Source organism: Lactuca saligna, chromosome 4 (genome assembly GCF_052625555.1).
Source record: "Lactuca saligna cultivar CGN05327 chromosome 4, ASM5262555v1, whole genome shotgun sequence".
NCBI lineage: Eukaryota > Viridiplantae > Streptophyta > Magnoliopsida > Asterales > Asteraceae > Lactuca > Lactuca saligna.
Genome location: NC_136420.1, coordinates 262,243,927 through 262,264,134, shown reverse-complemented (window position 1 = coordinate 262,264,134; position 20,208 = coordinate 262,243,927). Strand labels below are relative to the sequence as shown.

The 20,208-nt window shown below is 35.7% G+C and overlaps 1 protein-coding gene across 2 annotated transcripts; it reads right to left on the bottom strand.

The window, feature by feature from the left end:
- Window positions 1-10,506: 10,506 nt before the first annotated feature.
- Window positions 10,507-19,545, bottom strand: LOC145043549 (protein CELLULOSE SYNTHASE INTERACTIVE 1-like). 2 transcript variants are annotated; one of them, XM_078992237.1, is made up of 8 exons: window positions 19,398-19,545; window positions 18,875-19,009; window positions 18,705-18,775; window positions 14,575-17,623; window positions 11,950-14,494; window positions 11,408-11,862; window positions 11,199-11,315; window positions 10,507-10,863 (listed from the first exon to the last, which is right to left on the bottom strand). In XM_078992237.1, exons 2-8 carry the CDS (start codon window positions 18,941-18,943, stop codon window positions 10,723-10,725), a joined length of 6,447 nt encoding a protein of 2,148 aa, XP_078848363.1. In that variant the 5' UTR covers window positions 18,944-19,009; window positions 19,398-19,545; the 3' UTR covers window positions 10,507-10,722. The 2 variants fall into 2 exon arrangements, with proteins under 2 accessions (XP_078848363.1, XP_078848364.1); XM_078992238.1 differs by having other exon boundaries at window positions 19,320-19,524.
- Window positions 19,546-20,208: the final 663 nt, after the last annotated feature.

Here is a 20,208-nt window from a genome sequence, read left to right as displayed (position 1 = left end):
TACTAGCCTCTCAATCTCGAATCAAACACCTTGGGCCTCTTTTCTGAACTCCCTGAAACCTGAGCCTTATCCGGCTTCCTCTTCCTCTCCATCTCTAGATCAATCTCCCTCTCTCTGGCTCTCGCAATCATATCCTCCAGTGTCTTGCAACTGGATCATGAATTTCCAAATATCACTCCTCAACATCTCATGGTATCTCGCCTTCTACATCTCCTCATATGCTACATACTGTAGAACCAACAACTCCATCTCGTGGAATATAGCGGTGATCTTAGCCACCGTCTTAGTAGTCTGGCGAAGGTCCAGAAACTCCCTCACCAACTATTGCACCTCAATCATCGATGCAAACTCAGCTTGAAATCTAGTCACAAAGTCATCCTATGCCATCGAATCAACAGCCTCATCACCCACGGATCGCCCAACCTCATCCCACCAATCTTGAGATCTGTCTTTCAGAAGACATGAAGCGCCCAACTGCTAGTGCAGAAGGCATTAGCAACATCCACTAACCATTGCATGCTCGTGATGGGTCTTTCTCCCCGAAGTACTCCACAGCCCACATGCATAGAACTCCCGGGAGGTTAATGTGCGAGCTCCCATCAATGCCACCAAGCACTCAAACTCTCATCCAATATCTCTACAGGAGTCTACTCAAGTATGTTACGGATAATCTCAGATGAAATGAACTCTCGCGTCTGATTATCCAAATGACCAGCTCTAGAACCCAAGTCTGAACCCTCACCAGCACCAGAACCACTAACCGCTAAACACAATGACGAAACTCAACTCAAGCTGTAGAATCTCTCAAATAAAATAGCAGTCTGCTGGTCCAAAAAATCCCCGCGCTAACATCATCAAATAATATCCAATTAAAATTGGATCTCAACCCATAATCAAGAATCTAAGTTACTTGTCCAATATCTAGGGTAAAAGATCATTTTACCCTTTTTCTTACTTGGCCTATAACCAAGGCCCAACCTATTTTCTCAAAAGGCCTAAATTCCTAATGGCATCCCAAGGCCCAATAAGGCGGAACTTCCAAATTGGGCCAAAAAATCATCATGGACCTAATCCCAAGAAAGTTCATAGTCTATCCATGGCCTAAAGTTAGAAGTTCAATGGACCAACAAAGCCCAAACCCTAAAAGGCCAAAATATGGCCCAAACTTGAGGAAGTCAAATAACTGAGTATGTTGGGCGTACTCGGACTTATGCTTGGCGTACTCCATCCGGGGCCAGTACGCTCGGCGTACAAGCTAGGTACGCACACGTACTCCGCAGACAACCAACCCAACTCATTAAGCACTTATTCGGTTAAACCAACATGCCAAACTCTCAGATCTGATTCTAGAAGGTGACTTAACACGTAAAGTTTACACCCATGCATGACTTAATAAGTCCTAAAACTGGAAAAACCCATAACAAAGAACCTAACTCTTGCATGGAACAAAATAACTCATAAAGGTTGCATTTTAATGGACAATGGACCTCATTTTTGTTAAGTTATAACCCCTAAGGCTTCTAGAGTAGACCATAAACTCAACTTTAGCTCAAAAGACCCAAAAATGCATAAATAACACCCTAAGTTGGATCTAGCATAAAGAATCATCAAGATGGGAGCTTTTTACCTCAAATAACTTGCTAAGATGAAGATGACTATTGATCTACAAGCTCAAGCTACTCTCAAGAAACCTCTAGGTGTTCTTCTTCTTTTACTTTACCAAAAACACGACCAAAACTCACTTTCAAGCTCAAAACTCACAAATGATGCTTAGGGTTTCATTTTTAGGGTAAAATGGAGGTTGATTAATATAATGTTCAAAGGTGATATAAGTTGCTTAAATATGGTGCAAACTCTAAAAATTAGGGTTTTCCCCTGCCTTGTGTACGTCGTACGTACTCCCACATACACCCAACATACGTAGGTGCATGTGTGATCCAGAAACAGGATACTACGACTCACGTACTAGCTAGGGACTATAATGAGATGAATTTTGCATTAAAGAGGGTTAAAGGAAACATACCAAATTCTCGAATGTTACATAAATAATATGATTTAACAATTGATTTTCAAAAAAGGATTATTGAGTATCACTTTATTCTTCTTAAACTATTTTATGATTCTAGTAATGATATTAAGAAAAAAAAAAAAAAAAAAAAAAAACCCAATGTTAATAAACATTAGTTTAAGGTGAAAGAATATCGTTTTTTCTATATGCAAAATAAATAAATAAATAACTACAAATTTAATGTTTAGTTATATGGTTGCAATTTTATTTTTTCGTATTCCCGTTATAAAATTGGTTAGAATAGTGGTTAAAATTTAAATACTAACTTTAACAAGTTTGTTTTCATTTACTTTTCTCTTAATTGAGCAATAAAGATGATAAATAGGAAAGTCTTTAAAATTGATTAACATACACCATAAATATAATATTTTATAAACGGAAGGTTTCTATACACATGTTAAGTAATATATTAATAATATTTATTGTTATGAGGTATCATTTTTAATAGATAGCATTTGAATTTTAAAAAAAAAAAAAAAAAAAAAAAAAAAAAAAAAAAAAAAGATAAAAATAAAATAAAAATATAAATATAAATAAAGAAAAAAAACATTATAAATGAATATTAAATAATTAAAAAAAAAAAAAAAAAAAAAAACCAGAAAATGACTAATGTCATATTGCATGAGAAGATAACAACTAACAAAATAGATTATATATATATATATATATATATATATATATATATATATATATATATATATATATATATATATATATATATATATATATATAGGGTGAGATCGGTTGAGAATTCATAGTTTTCCGAAAACTAAAAGTTGAGTTTCAGATCAAAATTAATTCATTAAGGGCACGATCATCATCTTATCAATCTCATTTAATTTAATATTTAATTTTTTGTGTTATTAGAAATATTAATAGAACTGTCTAAAAATTTACATAATAAATCAAATTTTCAGGTTATTTTAAAAATAATATTTTTCGATTTAAAAAAAAAGTGCAAAATTTTTAATTTTTTATAGAAAAAATATGAATTTTTGAAAAAAAAAATATCGAAAAAAAAATTCTTAAAAAAAATAAAAAAAACCTACAGTTTTTTAAAAGCATTTAAAATCAATAAAATTTTATAGAAAACTGGAATATTTAAAAGATACTATAATTTTTTAACTAAAAAAAATCAACATTTTAGGTACATATATGCATATTTTTACAAATGTATATATGCATATTTCGTATACTATAATATTTGTAAGGAAATCATAAGAAAACTCATATTATTTACTAATCTATAAACACAACAGAATAAGTATTTTATTCGATACAAAATAAAATATAAAAAGCAAAAAAAAAATCTACAAATTTTCAAAGCGGTTTCATGTCTTCGTGTCAATATTTTCATATTTTCTTCAGTTTATCATTTTTCACCACTTCAATATTCAATACAATTTCTACCAAATCTACAAGAAAATTTGAAAAAAAAAATTATTGATGCAATTCACAAAAATACATATGTGATTAACATATGAGTCACATGTAAATCACATGCGATTCAAATGCAATTTATATGTGATTTATATGTGAATCACATGAAATTCATAAGTGATTCGCTTGTAAATCACATATAATTCATATATAATTCATTTGTGATTTACATGTAATTCATATGTGAATTACTGTGAATCGCATGTAATTCATATGTAATTCATTTGTGATTACATGTGAATCACATGTAATTCATATGTGATTTGCATATGAATTACATGTAATTTACATGTGAATCACATGTAATTCATATGTAATTCATTTGTGATTTACATGTGATTCATATGTGAATTACATATGATTTACATGTGAAGCACATGTAATTTACATGTGAATTACATGTGATTCATATGTGAATTAAATGTAAATCACATGTAATTCATATGTGATTCACTTGTGATTTACATATGGATCACATGCAATTCATATGTGAATTACTTGTGATTTACATGTGATTCATATGTCAATTACATGTGATTTACATGTGAATCACATGTAATTCATTTGTGATTTACATGTGATTCATATGTGAATTACATATGATTTACATGTGAATCACATGTAATTCATATGTGATTTACGTGTGATCCATATGCGAATTACATGTGAATCACATGTAATTTATATGTGATTTACATGTGAATCACTACACACTCATAGTTGCTTCCTTTAAAAGCTCCAACCACTAAAAAAGTCAAAGTAATGATTATAGTTTTGACCACAAAAGCATCACTAAAACAAAAACAATCCAAAAACATATTCAAATTTCAAGATAAATATATATTATTTTTGCACCTCCTGATTTTTTTTATGGAATGCAGCGTTGTTACCTTATAGATGTTTCTTTGTGCTACAACTAGTTTTGATAGTGGTCTTCTAGGCCACCCAACCTTCTAAAAATAATAATAATACATAAATACAGAATATAATAATATGACACATATTGAGATGGCAAATAAACAATACATGTATGCAAAAATTAATAACCATAAACAATTTTAAAATAAATAAAAAAATAAACTAAATAGTCCCATAGTTCATACCACATATCATTAGGGCCTAGAAGCTCCTCTTTTAATAATGCATCCAGATAAGAAAACCACGAGATGGACTCTTGTTTAGTTTTTTTAACACTGACTCATATCTTATGCAGCAAAGGACAATCCTTGAGGTAATTTGCATTGTATAAATCATGCTTATTTTCAGTCCAATCAAACAAAACTTTAACCATTTTGTTAGTTTTTATGATTGTATCCTTTAACAAAGGTATGAAACTCATACCCTTTTCATATGTTATGCATATAAAGAAGGATAAATCCCTATTAGAAGTTTCATTTGTTATACATAAAATGAACTCTTCATCTTTGCCTGTATGCAATGAATTACTATTCTGTAATAATCGGATGAGAATACATCAGTGCTGTTTTACAGCGTATAGAAGTAATCAAGATAAAAAAAAAGTGGAAACAGTGATAGGGATTGCCATTGTAATTAGATGAAGCATACTATAATAATTAACATATATAAAGCATATACAATTTATAGAGAGAAAAAGCATCTAAATATATTAAATTAAAGTAAATCACATCGTATGAAATTTTACACGGGAATATGCTTCGATAGAGATCAATTACAAAATAAAATGAAAAATATGAACCTGTATTGTGCGAATATCGGTACTTTGGAACGAATTCCATTGTCAACCACTAGACTTAATTTTGTTAATCTCCTCCTACAAATTCGATCGGAAACAAGGTCGGTCGATGGACACGAAACAGTGGTGATGAGGAAGGCGATAACTGATAGGGTGATGATTGTCAGAGGGGACCATGGATTCTAAAAGGTGGTTAGTTCAGAGATGCATCAGACATTTCGTTTTAGTGATATGCGGATGGCTAGTTCGGAGATGCACATCGCACATTTTGTTGATTCAATTTGGATCTGGAAAGGCACCTTTACTACCTTCTTGATTTCATTAATGGCGGATCATGTAACCAGATGACTTTAGGGTTACGATTTTGTGTATGAACAAAACTAAGATCAATGTGGTGGAGACGATGGTGCTTTAAAGGGAGATCGGCGGGCTCAATGATTGAAACTGATGGCGATTGAGTTCGATCGATGGAAGATGGGTGATTCGATGATGAAGACGACGTGAGAGAGAGAGAGAGAGAGAAATGAAAGATTTAATCGGGGGGATTAAAAGAATTAGTTTATTCCTAAAATGCCCCCATATTCATTTTAAAATCATACCCCTCGTGTCTTATTTGTTTATGTATTTACAAAAATGTCATAATACATCTTGGTCATCCTTTTTTTTTAATCTAACGTTTCACTTTTAGTTCTTGGGTTCTCGGATAACTATGAGTTCTCAAATGATCTTTCATATATATATATATATATATATATATATATATATATATATATATATATATATATATATATATATATATATATATAAAGGAACAATTACAAATTTTAAGACTTAATATACTAGAAATAGAAGTTGAAAATGTAGCACAAAGATGTTTAGTTGTTGTGTCAGTTTGACCAACTATTTTTTTCTCAATATAGCATTAAAGTTTTATTTTAACGTCAGATATTAGATGGAATAACTTATTTCTCATTTACAACCTTCGTTTTAATATTTTAGGTGGGAAAACTGGATCCTCATTAAAATCGTCATTCCAAAGACAATGATGTTCTTCTTCATGATCACTTTTTATATATGTCGTGTTTCTCTTAGGACACCATGAAGTTTCATTGGTTGATTATTCTACTTCAAAGCGTTTTAGCTCTACATACAAAAATATCGTTGAATTATTTTACAGATTGTCAAACTAGATGTAAAAGCAAATGAAGACGAAGAAGAACATGAAATTAAGGAGGTTGCTCAAGGGATATCACATCCAACGATCGAAGACATAAAGGAGGACATCATATTAGAATTCTCGTATTAAATATACTTTGATTTCAAAAACCCGACTAACTTCGCAACTATAAATAATTGTATTTTAATTTTCTACTTTAACATACTTTTAACATTGTTTTTATATATTATATTTTAGGTTAATATCATAAAAGACCTTATATTTTGTGTTTTTTTAGGTTAAACCACAAATTTATTTTTGTCTGAAAAAACCCTTGTATTTTTTCATTTTTACTAATATGGCTTTTTTAGTCATTTTTCTAAAAAAAGTATAAATGTGAGGGTTTTCTCAAGAAAAAACTAAAAAAGTTGAGGTTTTATTTGGAAGCAGTTAGAATTAGAAGGTTGAGTGTTTTTTTTGGGAAAAAAAGTTGAGGTTTTTTTCTTAAAAAAAATACAATGTTTTTTTCAAACAAAAAATAAAGTTAAGGTTTAATCCGGGAAAAATAAACAAAATATAAGGTCTTTTATGAAAGGGAAAATGATTTTTCAAAGTAATTACCTTTTTGTTTTGTTCACATTAAACAACTTTTTTTATACATTTGAAAATTTAACTTGTTAAATATGTGCACATATTATCATTAATGGTAACAATTGAGCACATTTAACAAGTTTAATGGTTATCTAAAAAAATGTGAACAAAATGAAAAGATGATTATCAAGTCATTTTCCCTTTATGAGATTAGGCCCCCGGTATGTTTATAAGGTGTTCACGCATGTTTTCTCGCCACCTCATCACAAGCTTACTCCACATACACCATTACAGCACCAGGGGAGTGGTCACACATAAAGAGAGGGAAGGGGAGAGAAGAAGAACTCTCAGCCAATCAATGTCTTTGTGATCGTCCGTGACCGGTACCACTCCACAAGACATCTACGCCCTTTGGGGGCGGTGTTCACGCGTGGAAAGAGGGTGCCACATAGGTTTCTACATGTATAAAGGCTTACATACCTCCCAACCTTAACCTTTTGACACAAGGTTGTCAAGATCAGATCCTACGTATAATTGTTTTTGGATTTGCAAGATCGGGATCGGGATCCTAATATCCCACATAATAAAACATAATTTTAACTTATAATTTAAAAACATAAGAATATCTTAAAGATTCAGTTTTCCGTTCAGAAGTTATAAAAACTTCAAAAAAATCTCAACTCACAACATAAAATGATAAACGGTAAACTAATAAATAGTAAAGACAAAGTGGTAAACTCATTTAAAAGAAAAAATCAAGGGAAGGTAGAATCGGATCGGATCCTACCCGAAATACAATCCAACTCATTTTTTATAATTACGGTCAATATCGTGATTTTAACATCCTTGCTTTGACAAAGTGTGCAATGGTATGTCGCTCCACATAATTCAGGTAAGGCATTTTCCCAAAATCTTTACCGAAAAGTAAACCTAAATGTGTTTTGCTAGTACCATGCCTAAACAAAAACCTACTTTCCATGCAAATGATTAAAAATAAAAAGAACCGTAATACAATACATAATCCAACCAACAAATTTCTCATTACTTTGGTACCCCTTTGTCAAATAAAGAATTAAAAACATATCAGTTTAAACTAACATTCACACATCTCACAAGCAACAACAAAAAGGCACCACAAACACAAGTTGGGTCCAATTCAAATCATAACGTTACAACACAACAATTACAAGAAACAATTGTTCTTGAACCTATACTTTGAAATCTACAATATAACAAGCATAATTCTTTTTCAAAATTTTATATATAAAAAAAAAGATTTTAAAATTAAATTACTTGTTTGACCATTGAAATTCTATTTCAAGATTCCTTGAGGCACCATTTTTGCTTTCGGGCAGCAAAGCATACTCGCCCGCCACTGCCCCCAGCATCACCACTCGGTCAATTTGTATCGTTACCTTCCCAAATGAACTTTGCACAAACAAAATATGAAATATAAAATCCTCCGTGAGGTGTTTATTTTGACTTAATGGACTTAATATTCAGTTATTGAAGCATCCTACTTTCATTTTTTTATATTATAGCATTGTCCTTCAATTTTTTTATTATTAAGACAGTGTACTTTAAAAAATCTATCCAGTTATAGTAATGCATTTGTTAGTTGTTACATAGGAAAAGACTATACAGGACATGACAAGATTTGTAGCGATATTTTCGAGATCAGAATGAAGAAGGTGTTCACGTCTTTTCTACTACGAGAATTCTAAAGTGAAAATTTTATCCTATGACTAGAACCCCAGCCCTCTTCTTTCGTTTAATCATCATCTATGCATTCAAAACTCTGATAAAAACAAGTATAAGGTTTAAAAATTGGAAACTAGACTATATGAAAAAGCTACCTTTCCCATCTTGCTTTTATTTTTGCATGATATATGTAGCTTCTGGCCTTTGGGAGGACTTTCAAAGGACCAAACAAAGTTCTCACCCCACTCTGGATTAGGGCCTATTGCAACCACCTAAGAAACCAATTCAACAAGATAATTAAGTATGTAATTTTTGCATTTCAATAAGGGCAAATGACACAAAAGACACTGTGTTTTAGCAAGATCACTAGACATTTTAATTGCTTCATAATGTTCTTCCCGAATTTATGTTTCATCCGAGGCTTACACTTGAGGAATCTTCTTGGTAAAGAGAGATGTGATAATGTGTATACATAATAGAAGGAACATACAAAAGGATTAAAGCTATGATAGTCAAGGCAGATTCTGAAATTGGCAAAACAGATTAGGGCATGCATATCAAATTCAAGAATATTCATACAATAGGTAGCTTAGGTAGTACTAGACACTTGATTTTGTCTATGAGCCAAACAAACTCATTTTCCTTCACCGAATGTTTTTTTAAGACTATTGCTTGTTTTGATCTTGTACAATGTGACATATGGGGTGAATATCGTGTACCCTCATTGACGGGTGCTCATTATATTCTAACAATAGTGGATCCACATGGGGTTATTTGATCAAAAGTAAGACCGATACAAATTCTTGTTTTATTGTCTTTTACAATATGATTATACATAATTTGGAATAAGAATAAATAAATTCATAGTGAGAACCATGGAGAATTTGTTTCCAACCACATGATGAAAATTTATGAAGAAAATGGGATTGTGCTTGGAACATCATGTGTAAATACACCACAACAAAACAAAGTTGTTGAAAGAAAACACATACACTTTCTAGAGGTTGTTATGGCTTGAAAATTTTCCAATAAAGTTTTGTGGTGAATGCGTGTTAACACCCACTTACATCATAAACAGACTTTTGTCTTGAGCAATTAAAAACAACTCTATATGAAATCTTTCTTGGACATAAACCAAGTTATGATTTAAGTGGGACGCCTTGCATATTTGTTGGGTATCCACAAAGGTAAAAAGGAAATAAAGGTTTAGATTTAAGGGACAAAAAGATAATTGTGTCAAAGAATATGAAGTTTGTGAATTTCCCTTTTCCATAACGAAAAATAACGGTTGATAATGAAAGTGGGGGAAAACATAAGTTTAACTGGTTTCCAAAAGACCAAAACCATTGTCGACTCACCACAACCCACTGCCCATAATTAATATGGGCTTGAAATCCAGATTTTTGCTAGATCCAAGTCCGGCCACATTGGGTCTGTCAAAGAAGAAACGTAGTAGCCCAATCCAACTCGAAATGGCCCTGAGATGGGCCCTACCTATAGCCTCCATGCTTCCAACAGTCAAGGCCCAAGTATGCCTACTCATCTTGATACGTAACTAATCCAACGGTCGTAAGGGGTTTGAATGAACCAAATAGATGCAATTAAAACAAAATTGAATTGCCACCTTCAATCGACCATTCTCTCTCACAACTAATCCAACGGTCATAAAGGTTTAATAATGTAAATCTTCATTTTACCATAATCTTACCAAAATGTAAAATATTTCTCAAAAGTGTTTCCCTTGTAAATGATCGATAACCACATAAATGATTAAAAAAACAACCCTAACATAATACATAATCCAACCAACAAATTTCTCATTACTTTGGTACGCCGTTGTCAAATAAAAAATCAATTTCACATCAGTTTAAACTAACATCCACACATCTCACAAGCAACAACAATAAGCCGGGTCCAGTTCGAATCATAACGTTACAACACAACAATTACAAGAAACAAGTGTTCTTTAGGCTATACTTTGAAATCTACAATATAACAAGCATCATTTTTTTTCAAAAATTTATATACAAAAAAAAAAAGTTTCAAATTAAATTACTTGTTTGACCATTGAAATTCTATTTCAAGATTCCTCGAGGCACCATTTTTGCTTTCGGGCAGCAAAGCATACTCACCCGCCACTGCCCCCAACATCACCACTCGGTCAATTTGTATCGTTACCTTCCCAAATGAACTCTGCACAAACAAAATATAAAATATAAAATATAAAATATAAAACCCTCCATAAGTGACTTAATTTTGTTATTGAAGCATTCTACTTTCATTTTTTTACATTGTAGCATTGTACTTCAATTTTTTTACTATGAAAAATCTATCCAATTATAGTAAAACATTTGTTACACAGGAAAAGACTACGGGACATGACAAGATTTCTAGGGATATTTTCGAGATCATAACGAAGAGGGCATTCACGTCTTTTGGGTCATCATCTACGCATTTCATTGTAAAGCTCTGATAAAAAAAATAAAAATAAAAAGGTTTAGAATTTGGAAAGCAGCCTATATATATACCTTTCCCATCTTGCTTTTATTTTTGCATGAGATGTGTAGCTTCTGGCCTTTTGGAGGACTTTCAAAGGACCAAACAAAGTTCTCATCCCACTCGGGATTAGGACCCGTTGCAACCACCTAAAGAAACAAAATTCAACAAGAAATTCATAAATTAATTTTTGAAATTCAATAAAAATATAGTTTTTAAAATTAATAAATTATAAATGTACCTTGGTTTGCCTGGAAGGAGTGTTCCCAAGTGTAAGCTTGCAGTAGACACTCGGATTACCCACGGATTGTTTCATATTATTCCCACGTTTAATTATAACAGTTAATGTCCCGGGTAAACACTGCAACAAAAACTCGGCTTTTTCTTGAAACCGAGGTGGGCCCGACTGGATCAAGTACTGCAACAAAGGTATTGCATCTGCAGCAGCATTTGATTGGGATCTGGAGACATCAGCAGGGCATGCAGACCACGCTAGCCTCAGAAGAAATAGCGCGTCCAATGCAGCTTCTTGTGTTGCTTCTGAGCCGGTTTTCAGTGATGTCACCAAATGTGGGATGCTTAATGTTGCGGGTTCAGAGGCTCTTAAACGTGGGAAGTTTCCGAAAAGTGCGTTTAGTGCTTTTAAATACTCCTCGTGAACTGTTCCCGTTGCCCATAAATCTTTTTCAATAGCAGCTGCAATAAGAGATAAGATCAGAAGGAGATAAATTAAAGGCAATATAGCATTGTATTTTCAATTTTTTCTTATTAAGATTTAATTACCGGTTATAGCTCTAACAGTCTCACTAGATGCATATTCTTGGATGGTGTTGTTGGAAAAAAGAAGTTTAATAAACATTGCAGCTTGGATCGATGTATCCGTATCACCCGAACCAATCAAATCAAGCACAACCTGAACTCCTCCAGCTTCCGCAACCGCTCTTTTATTTGATCGACTATGCATCACAAGATTCTGCAAAGCACAAATCGCCACAACTTTCATTTCTTCAGAAGGTTGGTCTTCAAGCAAATTCACCAAAGCCCGACACGCAACAACCGCATCAGCAGATCGCGCTAAAGTCTCGTTCTGGAACAAATCCCCAAGAGCAAGAGTCGCCAACAACCGAGCCTGTTGACCTTGAGTTTGTTGCTCCAAAAGGTATTGAGAAAGCGGTAAGATAGCTGTTTTCGTGGCTCTAGTTTCCCTGATCTTTACATTGTTTAGCAACACTTCTAGAAGCCTGGCTGCGGTTTCCTCACACTGGTGACACCTTAGAAGCTCCAACAGAGCTTCAATCGCACCACTTTCAGCCATGGCTAGAGCCGTTGTGGAATCGTCGCTTTCGAGGACAAGAAGCGCGTTTAGGGCACCGATTACAGTTGCCTCGGAGCCTGACCGGAGTAAACGGACCAACACCGCGATCGGGACTTCTAAATAGAACTCGGAACTGAACTGTAGAATGCTCGATAAAACCGCAGCAGCAGATTCCCATAACGCGTGTGGAAGAGAGGGGTCGGATGCGAGAATAACTTTCGAAAGCTCAGCCACACCGCCTTCTTTTGCGATTTCGTTAGGCCAAGTTAACGCGATACTCACGAGAGCCTTCACAGCTCGTTGTTGTAAAATTGGAATACCGGATCCAAGCACACGCATTAACGGGCCGATTACTTGTTGTGACATCGCGTCTTTTTGGTAATGTTCTTCGAGGAGGAGATGAGATAGAAGCTCGGCGGATAACTGTTGGACAGCGGGGACGGGAGAGTCGAGTAACGGGATGAGCGGTTCGATGGCTTGGTGAGCGGTTAATGTGTAGTCCGCCCGACACTGGGGATGTTCTAGAATATTCACGAGAACCTGCAGCGCGCTATGCTGCCCGTCTGGCCCGAACTCGGGTTTGGTTAACAATGAGAAAAGAGGTTCTACCACTTTTGATGCGGATTGTCCTTTTGCTATAGTGGCATTGTTGGTTAGTATTCGGAGGAGTTCAGCGAAAGCTGCACAGAGAAAATCCGGTGCTTCGTGGAGGATATCGAGTATGCTTTCGATTACACCGGCTTTCACCATGTCCATTTTAGAAGAAGGTCGGTCTTTTCCCAATTTAACAAGAGCTCTAGAACTCGCCTCGTGTAGCATGTAGTTTTTGCCATACAGAAGGCCGACAAGAGGGATTATCGCACCGTGTGCTGCGACTAACTCGGCTAAATTTTCGTCATCCACGAGCCTATCGAGTGCCCGGACAACCGAATTCTGGGCGGGGCTTAGTTCGGATACGAGAAGGGCAATTAGAGGCTCGACACATCGGGCAGCTGCAATAGTTGACCGGATTCTTGTGTTCCCGAAAAGTACACAGCATAACTCCGCTGCATCGCCTTTCAAATCCATCGAACAGTTTGATGAGAGAATTCTACAAAGAACATCGACCGCATTGAGTTCGACATCTGCAACAGCGAGAACTCCGGATGGGTTATCGCTGAGTAGTCTAACAAGTGCAGCAATGGCGGCATGTCGTTCCTTTTCCAATCCGGTGTTCAAAACTTCCACCAACGGTTGTACAGCTTGGCGAGCGGAATCCGCGTTTCTAATGTGATCGGCATGGAACAGATTCTCTAACGCTTTAGCCGCGCTGTATCTCGCACCCCGACCCCCCATTCGTAACACCGCGATAAGCTGACTCACAGCGTAAAAAGCAGACTCGTGTTTTCGTATTTCCGGAGAGCTAAACAGGATTCCAAGTAGATCAGTAGCAGCTTCCTCAGGGGCGTCTTGTGGGCCCAGTGAGAGGTACTTTGTTAATGCCTCCAAAGCACCGGATTCCACCATGACGGTTTTATTCGAAGGGCAGTCATTGGAAAGTTGGATCAGAAGGTTTAGTGCTAAAAAAGGTGCTCCTGGGCGATCTGGGATTGGTTTGAGGAGATCAACTAAAGCTGGAATTGCTTTCCGGGAAGTGACACCGACTCTGATATCATCGACTCTGAATAGCCTCTCGAGGGCGACTTGTTCTGGGTAAGGGACTAAAGCGAACTCTTCGGAGAGTTCTAGAAGATCGCGTATATCGGAATCGGCACATCCGAGTAATGAAATGAGACCGATTGCGGCTCCTGAGTTGGCAACGGATAAAAGTGTTCCCCTGCTTCCGTTGCAGACTAGGCTTGTTATGGCTTGGGCAGCAAAGTATCGATTGGCTGAGTCCTCTGATCTTAATAAACTCGCGAGTGTTGGTATGGCTTTTATCGTTGAGTTTGAACGGATGATGTCTCTGTCTTGAAATAAAATAGCAAGGAGTAGTGCGCATATCCATATGCTGCTATCTTCGTTCACGTCAAACTGTATGAAGAAAAGTCAATAATATCTTTAAAACTATGTTATTGAAATGTACTATGAATTAAACAGATACATGTACATACCTGACCATACTGTGACAAACATTGTGAGATCCTCTCAGTGACAACTTCCACAGCTCCAGCCTCCATAATTTCAGCTTTACTTTTATCATCATGACTAGCAATAGCAGAGAGTAACCATATAGCAATATTAGCACCATATATAACCGATGTACTTGTCACTTTTTCACTAGCTATTCCTTCTTCAAAATCTCTGCAGATACTAATAGTCTCTTTATCCTCCATGTCTCCCAAATGAGAACCTTTCGGCAAACTTAGCATCAAGACAAGAGACTGCATCAAAGAAGCATGCAACTGTAGTTCATGAAGATCCTCCACAACTCTTTGAATATTCACTTTTGTAGCACAAACAAGAAGCGCAGTTCCACCAATTTTCACCGTTGGATTCGAAGAATAAACCACCCGACTTGCAATCGATGAAACACAACCAGAAATACTTGTGATTGAATTTCCCAAAACCACACTCTGTGCATGACAAAGCCTTGACAAGATTTCAATTGCTTTATCTTGTAAGAGAGAAGTCGCACCCGAAATGCATGACACGATGGGGTGTATGCTATCTGGGTTTTCGGTTAGCACTGCCCATGCGGGTTTGACCTGCCCGGTTGACCCTTTCAGTCTAGACAAAATAGCGAGCGCGTTTATCGCCTCTGACATGGCATCGGATCCAGAACTTGTGGTTTTGATGAAAGACACGAGTGCTAAAACTGTTCCAGTGCGATTGACATAATCTGTTAAGGTGGAATCAGTTTGGCGTGAGTTAAGAAGCCGGGCAATCCCTGCTGCTGCGTGGGTCCTACCCGTGGACTCGCCTTCTAGAAGAACTCTAGTGGCAGGCATAATGAAATCTTCGGGAACAGCTTTTTCTGAAACTTCAGAGTCCAGTAAGAGATTTGCTAAGGCACAAACAGCCTGTTCAGCAACTTGCAGAACTGAAGAGCTTGCGAGTGTTAATAATGGAGTGAGTGTCTCTCTAGCAACAGCAGCCACATCGCGGTTTTCTCTAATGGATAAAAAGATTGCAGCAAGGCATCCGGAAGATTCCGCTAATATGCTTTCGGATTCGGAGTTCAAAAGCTTCATTACAGACCAAAGAGTTTTCACAGCCACACTGCTTTCACGCAAATCCTTCCGCTTACTAAAGATTCCCGCAAGAGCCGATGCTGACTTGGCACGTGTCTCTTCTTTTGTAGAGTTTAGAATCTTGATAATCGTCTCGATTGCGTCATTCGAAGCACTACCTTCACGTAACAAATCTTGAAGTGGGGCCGTGGAAAGTAAACTTTTTAACGCGTCTAGAACGTAAACTTTGGATTCGGGAAGTTCACTGGTCAACAATGCGGTCAGTTGACTTATGGTTGCGGTGTCTGACTTGTGAATCAAATGGTTCAAAGTCTTGGCTGCGATTTCTTTCCCGTTTGAGCTTCCGTTCTTCAACAGCCATAACAAAGCAGGAACAGCATCAGCACTCTCGACACATTCGCGTATATCTTCACTATGATTACAAAGATTCCCAAGAATCGTGGCGGAATCTTCTTTCGCTTTTGGAGATCCGGTTTCCAGGATTTGAACAAGTGGCGGGATACCACCAGCAGCCGTAATCGCCCATTTGCTTTCGTCATTTTCATTCGATAAAAGACAAAGCAATGCAACCGCACACTCTTGTTGTTGTTCAGACGAAAGTCCAAGAAGAGAAATCAACATTTGAATCCCTTCCCGACCTTGAAGCGCGTACCATAAACTCCCTTCGTTTTTGCAAAGAATCAACAAAGATTTTATCAATTCGTCTTGAACTTCATTCGTCGCCATTGTAATCAACCCAACCAACAAACGTTTCGAATCCGAATTCGCGAGTTTCGTCGAAAGCGTCGCGTTTCCGTATAAACTCGCGAGAGCTTCAATCGTGCGTTCTTGGACTAAAAACGGTACACGAGGCTTAAACTGTTTGACCAAAGTCAACTCGACATCAACCGGATCCGAAGCTTTACTAGTTTCCGCTTTATTGTCATATATCATAAGCGCAGACGCCAGAGCCCCTAAAGTATCAGCAGTCTGTGCAGGCGACGCGCACGAATCCAAACTTTGACCGAGGCTCGAGATGACATAAGACAACCCTCCGGAGATATTCGCAAGAGCACACATTGCGTTTTCTTGTAAAGCTTGCGCGTGTTCACCTTGCATGAACTCCTTTGAAGGAGCTATTGTTGCATTGATAAGAGAAGGGATACCACTAGAGCTAGCAATCTCTCTCCTTGCTTCTTTGCATTGAGCCGAAAGAGATTTCAAAGCTGCGGCTGCTTGTGCTCTTACCGGAGCTTCATTCCCAGGGCCTAGAAGCTTCAAAAGTAGTTTGGTTGCTTCCGCATCAACAATTCTAGAACACACTGAAGCATCCTCCATCATTAAAGAAGCTAGTAAAAAGCAAACATTTGCTTGAGTTGTAGATTGTTCGGTTGAAAGTAGCTTCACGAGTATAACTTCACCCCCGGATTTTATCGTTGCAGACCAAAACCCTTCTGTACTGCTACACAAATTTCTCAAAGCGCCAGTCAACAAATCATCGACTAAATGTCCACCTTTGAGCCCTTTTTCTAGCTGCTCCCATAGCACTGGGACTACCCCTTCAGTGGAAAAGATTTTGGACCCCACGTGATCTTTGGCTCCACCTTGAGAAACAGCATAAATGGTCTTTGCACCTGCGATTCTTCCTTCGACTGAGCTAGACTTTAGAAGGCCGAGAAGCGGAGGAATACAGCCCCCGAGTAGTACTTTGACACGTAATTCGTTTTCTTTACATAATGAACCTAAAACAGTAGCTGCTTGCATTTTTACTCCGAGTGATCCGGATCTTAGGAGAGAGACTAATACTGGAACTGCTTGAGAATGAGATCCAACTGCACTAAATGCATTTGCACGTGTATCTATCAGCTCTAGTAATTGTTTCAAGTTGTATTCTTTGTCTTGTGCAGATAATGAAGTTTGGCGTAATTGCTCTATGCATTGAGCAACACTTGCTAATGTCCCATCTGGATCCTCCATGCTATTACCCCCTCTGAAATATACAGATGGAGTATTAATGTATTATGGTCTTGAGTTTTTTACCTTTTTATATATTTCTATTTACAATACACAATCGTTTTGAAAAGCTCAATCCAGAAGGTAAGCAACTGGAACTTTTTGGTCACAAAATACCTTGTTTTTATGATTTTTAATGGTATTTTGTGAACAAAAGGTGCAGTTGCTTCCGTTCTAATGGTACTGATTTATAACAATGGTGTTCTGTAAAGAAAGAAAATGGTTTGTTACCCATTTATGACTTTCAAGTTTTTTCTTTTACTTTGTGAAATCTACCCAGTTAGAGCAGTATACTTTCATAAAATAAATTCTTGAGAAGACATTGTACTGTAATTGCAATGCATTTGGAAAATTATGGCATTGTACTTTGAAAAATATGTTTAATTGCAATGTATTTGGAAAATTTTGTTATAATTGGATAGAGTTTTTAAAACATAATGTTGTAATGAGAAAGTAGAATGCTATAATATACATATAAATCGAAGTAGGTTGTTATTTTTTGCATTCAACCCTTATATATGTCAAGAAGTATACACCAGTACATCAAATCACAATTGATGACCAGAATTGAGCCCTAAATTATACCAGAACCAGTTGGTGAAGTGTATGCAAAAGGCAAAAGTTATAGAGAGAGAGAGAGAGAAAGAGAAGGGCTTAAGTATGATCTGTATGATTGAAGTAGGCACAATGGTAGCCAAATTTATAAATTTTAATTATTGAGACTAAGAATTCATGTTTTTCATTAGCTATGATATTATGATTCACGTGCTAACGAATTTGGCAATCTAAATGGACACTTGACTAGGAAGACCTTGAACAAAGAGCATGTGAATAGGGATTTGAACTCAAAGTAAACTCCAAAGAGAAATGCAGATAAATCCAAATCTAGTGTATAAGAACACACCATTTCATGCATACAAACAAGATGTAGATATTTTCTATTGGAAAGAAAAGCAATACATACTTTACAACAAATAACTACCGCTATTTACACCAATTAGATAACTAGGAACAAATTACCTAACAAGTAACAAACTGCATGAAGTAATTAAACTGACCTCGAACTCATCTTTATAAGGGATTGGGGAGTTGCAGGTTCTATATCATGAGGTCTATCCCCATTTCTATCCTGAATTTAGTTAAAAAATATGAGATTGTCAATAATTTTAATACAAAATTAATATACTTGCATTAGGAATATAAAATTAACAATTAAGTGAGTAACTACCAGATCATTCGTGGCAAGACTGCTGCCATTACTGCTGGAAGAATACGCCCAACCTACAGTAGCGGCCATTCAAATCCGAAGCAGATCAACCTCCAACTCCGAATCGCAGCCAAAAACTAGAATCTTGATAGCTGCCTGCGGAAATGATCCAAGAAAACCTATCAATTACATCGTAAATTTACCTAATTGGACGATTAGCTTAAAGACTTATCAACCGCCTACAAAATCAAAGTAAAATTCTTCCGAATTGTAAACAAAATAATAGATCAAGTACTGGAATCCCAATTCGGGAAATGACTCGGTAGAGAAAAGAGTGGATCATCTATTGTTATCCTAATTGAAAAAAATCATTTCCAAGGTCAAATACAGTCAATCGTGTCAACATAATATACATTCAGTCGAGGAAATTTATTCACAAAAATACAATGATAAGATCCGAGATTACTGTAGAATCAACAAAAGCAAATGAATTCAATGAATGCAGAGAATGTTGAGCAAAATCTGGTGATTAATGAGTTCTAACCACTGTGGGAGATCCAGGGGAATAGATCTACTGTTTTCTCAACGCATTTGATGGGTTTCGTAGCAGACAAGTGAAGAGGACCCGATGGGTCTGTGTGTGTGAGAGAGAGAGAGAGAGAGAGAGAGAGAGATGGGGGAGCTGAAGAGGTAGTGTGACGGTATATCACAGAAAGAGAAAAAGGGGGTGTGGGGTACTACTGACCACCGACAGTTCACATCAACTTGCTGTTAGAGCTTACATGATAATTTCTTTAAAAAATATTAGGAAAATTGAATAATCATTTTTATATTGTTTATGTTAAAAAAAAAAAAAAAAAAAAAAAAAATTGACTTATAAAGAGAAATTACTTATTTGTTTGTTTTGTTTACGGGAAATTTTCTAATGTTTTGGAAAAGATTTTAATAAAATTTTAAACTTTTTTAATAAAAAAAAATCTCTATTATTTAACTTTTTAAGTAGGAAACTCAAGAAATCCATTAATTTATTCATTTTATCCTTTTTTTTGTTCCATTGAATAGTTTATGAGAAAAAATCGTTAATTTTTTTAAAATGATGAGATTTTTTTGTATATTTCAACAAAATTTGTATAATGTATAAACATATTTTTTACATATTTGTGTATTTTTTTTTAAATTTATATGTATATGCTTACATATTTTATGTATTTAAAAATATTAACCTATTTTTTTTACGTATTTATATGTATTTTTAAGTATTTTATATACTTTTTATGTGTTATATTTTTATGTATTACGTTTTATATGTATTTTTATGTACTTATGTATTTTTTTTAAAGTTTTTTATATAGATG